This window comes from Colobus angolensis, unplaced genomic scaffold, assembly GCF_000951035.1.
Source record: "Colobus angolensis palliatus isolate OR3802 unplaced genomic scaffold, Cang.pa_1.0 Scaffold329, whole genome shotgun sequence".
NCBI lineage: Eukaryota > Metazoa > Chordata > Mammalia > Primates > Cercopithecidae > Colobus > Colobus angolensis.
This window is the reverse complement of record NW_012116588.1, coordinates 262,715-268,849: the sequence shown is the minus strand read 5'-3', so window position 1 is coordinate 268,849 and position 6,135 is coordinate 262,715. Positions and strand designations below refer to the sequence as shown.

The 6,135-nt window shown below is 41.5% G+C and overlaps 1 protein-coding gene across 1 annotated transcript in view; it reads left to right on the top strand.

Moving 5' to 3' along the window:
- The first annotated feature begins 3,539 nt into the window (after positions 1-3,539).
- SLFN14 (schlafen family member 14) overlaps positions 3,540-6,135 on the top strand; it is an 8,223-nt gene continuing 5,627 nt past the window's right edge. Inside the window, exon 1 of the mRNA XM_011951845.1 lies at positions 3,540-4,622. Coding sequence (XP_011807235.1) covers positions 3,563-4,622 — 1,060 coding nt within the window. The 5' untranslated portion in view covers positions 3,540-3,562. The remainder of the gene's footprint in view (positions 4,623-6,135) is intronic.

The following is a 6,135-nucleotide window of genomic DNA, read 5'->3' as shown; positions in this document are numbered from 1 at the left end:
AGTAGCTGGGATTACAGGCCCACAACACCACGCCAGGCTAATTTTTGTATTTTTAGTAGAGACAGGGTTTCACTATATTGGTCAGGCTGGTCTCAAACTCCTGACCTCAGGTGATCCACCCACCTCGGCCCCACAAAGTGCTGGGATTATAGGTGTGAGCCACCACGCCCAGCCCATCTGTTGGTTTTTACCATTTGTTTTTTAATTATGAAAAACAATTTATACTCATTGTGAACCATTAAAAATACAGATCAGTTAAAGATAATGAAGGGAAGAAAAATAAATGGAAAAATTACCTTTAATCCTCCTACCCAGGGATAGCCAGCTCCTAATCTATGAGGATTTTTCTAGGCCGGGTCTTGTGTTTAACAAAGATGAAAAGTAGGAAAAAGAATAAAATTAAATAGAATAGAACAAACCATTTAGAAGGTAATGAAATAGGTTAATATTGCCCACAATGAATATGTACAGGACAGCTTAATTGAAAATAAAAATAGAGCTTTGCACACAAAATTTTCCAGGGCTGAAGGTACTTGTATGATATGTGGAAATGAAGCTCAGTCTCTTAGAAGTGCTAAGTTTAACTTTTGCCTTTCACCCCTTCATTTTCTCATTACGACCTCATTCACTCCCTGAGGTCAGACCCTGGCCTGCTAATCTGCCCTGTCACAGGCTCTTCATGAGTCCTTATCGGCCTTCCTCAGTATGTCAGTGTTATGAAGAAGTGGGGAGTCTGCTCCTCCCAGGCTAGTATCAAAGGGCAAAAGGGGCTGTGACAGAGGCAAACATTCAGACTACAGCCAGATGTGAAACTGAAGCAGCAAGAGGAAACACAAGAGCATAGGTAAAAAAAAAAAAAAAAATTCTTTAAAAAAATCTCATTTATCTAATTTTAGGTGCAGTCTACATCTAAGGGCATGAGGGATTAGTAAAATAGTATTTAAGGGAAAATTTGTGAAGGAAAATGAGTAAAAAAATTCTGGGAAGGCCGGGTGTGGTGGCCCGTCCCTGTAATCCCCGCACTTTGGGAGGCTCAGGTGGGTGGATCACCCAAGGTCAACAGTTCGAGACCAGCCTGGCCAACATGGTGAGACCCCATCTCTACTAAAAATACAAAAATTTATCAAGAGTGGTGGCTCTTGCCTGTAGTCCCAGCTACTCTGGAGGCTGAGGCAGGAGATTCGCTTGAACCTGGGAAGTGGAGAGATCGTGCCACTGTACTCCAGCCTGGGCACAGAGCAAAACTCTGACTCAAAAAAAGAAAAAAAATTCTGGGAAATGTGGAAAGGATATTCATCTGGAGCTAGAATCTCAGTGAATGTTGTATTTATCATAATTGTTATCAGTATTCAAATAACATTGATGAGACTTAGGAGTCACGAGACCATAGGGTCTGCTAGTTCAAAATCAATTAGATTTGTTTTGTGGGTCCCATCAGTGGAAGTTTTGGGGAGACAAACTGCAGCTTAAAGTAAGGAGACCATTTCTAACACAGATGTCAGAGAACAGGAGGGACTAGAGGGACTATTTGATAGGTAGTAAGTTGCTCATTGCTGGAGGTTTGCATAGCAAATTGTTGGGAGTTGGCAATATTATAGAGGAGATTTTAGAATCCGATAGATTGTTGGACTGGAGACTCTTTAAAGTCCTTTCCAATACTTCTGTGATTCTATGATATAAATAGAATGTTATGGGAAATTTCCCTAAGGAGCCGTAAAATACTACATTTACATGTACCTATAGAAGAGGCTCACATTCTAAAAACAATTCCCCAGGTCGACTCTGGTTTTCCTGAAGGAAGTGAGAAGGCAACAAAGAACAAACTGATGTCAGAGGAGTGCACATGTCTTGCCGGATGCCTGCTTTCTTCCTCTTGGTGAGTACGTACAACACCCACAGGGTCCCTGCTTTGCAAAGATCACGCAGAAAGATGGGTTCTCTTCTCCTAGAGGAATAATTTTGGTTGAGTTAGCAAATATTTTGTTTTGCAATTAACTAAAGGTAAGGGGATCTTTTCTAAAATATTTGTTTCAGAGCTCAAATTTCAGTTTAGGTGGCTGTTTTCTGGTCTAGGAAGCAAAAGAAGGGTGACAATTTTAGTGACCATGCCCCAAAAGCTCGTGTTCTTTTCCAAGTCTTAGAGGTTTCTGCAGCACAGGGCGGAACTAATAGAAGGGAAGGCAAATGCTGCTCTCACATCACACTATACATGAAGAAATGTACTTTTAAGATTTAGAACATGTGAAGAGTTAAAAAGGTTTCTGCATTTGGTATCAACTGACATTCTTTCAGGAGTAAAATAAAGCTTTTCAAAGTGCATGAAATAATACATAAAAATACCAAATTTTATTTATTTACTTTTATTTTTATTTTTTTAGACAGAGTCCCAGTCTGCCGCCCAGGCTGGAGTGCAGTTGTGCAATCATGGCTCACTGCAGCCTCAAACTCCTGGGCTCAAGAGATCCTCCCACCTCAGCCTCCTTAGGTAGCTGGGACTGCAGGTGTGCACCACTATACCTGCCTAATGTTTAACGTTTTTAAAATCTTTTGTAGAGATGGGGTCTTGCTATGTTGTCCATGCTGGTCTCAACTTCTGGCCGAAAGCAATCCTCTCACATCCACCTCCCAAAGTGCTGAGATTACAGATTGTGAGCTACCACACCCAGCCTATGTTTGTGTTTATAGCAAGATCTTCTACAGTACATATACTATAAAATGATACTTCCTTAGTTCTCTAGTGCCTTCCTTCTTTCCCCTTTTGAATTATAAATAAGAGCATCTTCTCACTTCGACTTCTATTTCTGCATATTCTCTAATACCTTCCTGGGCTCCTGTGCCAACCATGCCCTTTACATCCAGGCTCAGTGTTGGTGTTTACTGATTTGAAATGCAAAACGGCTGAAAATGTTAGCAATTTAATTTTTCCATTATGACAAATATTAAGCATTCACCTTTATCTATGCCTACTTATTCTGGCAAGGCTAAGGATATTTGACAAAATGATTAAAAAACAGCAGTATCAAAGATAATTTCCAGTTGGGTGTGGTGGCTCACATCTGTAATCCCAACACTTTGGGAGGGAGGTCCAGGCAGGAGGGCAGGAGGATTGCAACATAGCAAGACTCCATCTCTCTCTCAAAACAAACAAAAAAAAAAAAAAAAAAAAGAAAGAAAGAAAAAGAAAAATTAGCCAGGCATGGCACGTGTCTGTAGTCTCAGCTACTAGGGAGACTAAAGTTGGAGAATCACTTGAGCTGGGAGGTTGAGGTTGCAGCGAACTATTATTGCGCCACTGCACTCCAGGCTGCACAACAGAGCAAGATCCTGTCTCAAAAACAAACAAACAAACAAAAAAACCCTAAAAAACGCAAAACAAACAAACAACAACAACAAATATACATATATAGAGAGATGATTTCCAACATTAAAATGTATCTCCAGTAATTGATAGTTTTGAAGGAAATAATGTGATCTTTGGAATTCTTATTAATGTAGAAACATTTCTATCCTGATTATAGGAACTCCGTTCTTTTATTGTTTGGAGCACAGAGGGGCTGCTGAAATGGAGAGTCTCAAGACTGATACTGAAATGCCCTATCCTGAGGTAATAGTAGATGTGGGCAAAGTGATTTTTGGGGAAGAAAACAGGAAGAAGATGACCAACAGCTATTTGAAAAGATCTGAGAATTCTAGAATTATCCGGGCTATATGTGCACTGTTAAATTCTGGAGGTGGTGTGATCAAAGCAGAGACTGATGATAAAACCTATAGTTACCAATGCCATGGGCTGGGACAGGATTTGGAAACTTCTTTTCAAAAGCTCCTTCCTTCAGGTTCACAGAAATACCTTGACTACATGCAGCAGGGGCACAATCTCCTGATTTTTGTGAAGTCATGGAGCCCAGATGTTTTCAGCCTTCCACTAAGGATTTGCAGCTTGCGCTCCAATTTATATCAGAGAGATGTGACTTCTGCTATCAACTTGAGTGCTAGCAGTGCCCTGGAGCTTCTCAGAGAGAAATGTTTTAGAGCCCAAAGAGGAAGACCAAGGGTGAAGAAATTGCATCCTCAGCAGGTTCTTGATCGATACATTCAGGAAGAGGAAGATATGAGGATATTGGCCTCAGAATTTTTTAAAAAGGACAAACTCATGTATAAGGAGAAACTCAACTTTACTGAGTCAACACATGTCGAATTTAAAAGGTTCACCACCAAAAAGGTCATACCTCGGATTAAAGAAATGCTGCCTCATTATGTTTCTGCATTTGCCAACACTCAAGGGGGATATCTCCTCATTGGGGTGGATGATAAGAGCAAAGAAGTGGTTGGATGTAAGTGGGAAAAAGTGAATCCTGATTTATTAAAAAAAGAAATCGAAAACTGCATTGAAAAATTGCCTACATTCCACTTCTGCTGTGAGAAGCCAAAGGTAAATTTCACTACAAAAATCCTGAATGTGTACCAAAAAGATGTCCCGGATGGTTATGTCTGTGTGATTCAAGTGGAGCCCTTCTGTTGTGTGGTGTTTGCAGAGGCCCCAGATTCCTGGATCATGAAAGACAATTCTGTCACACGGCTGACAGCTGAGCAGTGGGTGGTCATGATGCTGGATACTCAGTCAGGTAAAGGGAAGTGAAGTCATTGTCCTCATCAGCAGGGAGGAACCCCTTTCTCTGCCTTTTGTGGATATTTGATCATATATTTTAGTTAAAAAAATAGAAATTTATATTTGCTTATAAGTGTTCTCCCATTACAGTGTTCCTTATCTAACATTTTTAGTTCCAAAGACTCAAAGACTCAGAATATAAACAGTTTGAGGTCAAGAAACGTTTGGATTCTATGGCCTAAACAACCTTTTTTTTTTTTTTTTTTTTTTTAAGACTCTCTCACCCAGGCTGGCGGGCAGTGGTGTGATCTTGGCTCACTGCAACCTCCACCTCCCAGCTGCAAGTGATTCTCCTGCCTCAGCCTCCCAAGTAGCTGGGATTACAGGTACACGCCACCATGCTGGCTAATTTTTGTATTTTTAATAGAGATGGGGTTTCGCCATGTTGCCCAGGCTGGTCTTGAACTTCTAACCTCAAGTGATCCACTCACCTCAACCTCCCAAAGTGCTGGGATTACAGGTATGAGCCACCACTCCTGGCCAGCCTAAGCAACTTTTAAAGTAAAGTTACAGTATGCCATCAGCCATGAGTTAGGAAAGGTCTCCTTTTATTCTCTATAAACCTGTTGAAAAAATTGTGTAGGCTGATCATCCCAGTCAAAATTGGAATAGCCTCATTTTAGAGATGATATTCTAGAGAAACACTGTTTAAGAATGACTCTGAGGCCGGGCGCAGTCCTAGCACTTTGGGAGGCCGAGGTGGGCAGATTGCTTAAGCCCAGGAGTTTGAGACCAGCCTGGCCAACATAGTGAAGCCCCATCTCTCCCCCAGATATAAAAATTAGCCAAGCGTGGTGGTGTACCCCTGTAGTCCCAGCTACATGGGAGGGTGAGGTGGGGGGATTGCTTGAGCCTGGGAGGTAGAGGTTGCAGTCAGCCGAGATCACCCACTGCACTCCAGCCTAAGCAACAGGGCAAGACCCTGTCTGAAAAAAAAAAAAAAAAAAAATGACTCCACTATTCCACTAATTCTTTCAAGCAAAACATTGTTGACAAATTTGAACTGTTTCGGTAACATTAGGCGCTAATAACCTTAAGCCACTGGGCTTAGGGCACCACCAAGTGGGGGAAAATGATGCAAAAGAAGATGCGAACTAAGCCTATAGTCCTTTATGGATTATCTGCTTGCCTTCACGGCCAGTGGGTTCCAAATTTGATCAAGACTTGAGTGATTAGAGAATTTTACTGGGTCATTCTTTCTCTTGTTTTAAATTTGTTTGAGTTCACTTCTCTCCTCCTCTCCCCTAAAGATCCTGCCACTTTGGATTCCATCTAACCTTAGATGGGGACATAAATAACTGTAACAACATTTTTTGTTTTTTGAGACATGGTCTTACTCTGTCACCTAGACTGGAGTGCAATGGCACGATCTCAGTTCACTGCAGCCTCTGCCTCCCAGGTTCAAGCAATTCTCCCACCTCAGCCTCCCGAGTAGCTGGGATTACAGGTGCACCACCATGCCCAGCTAA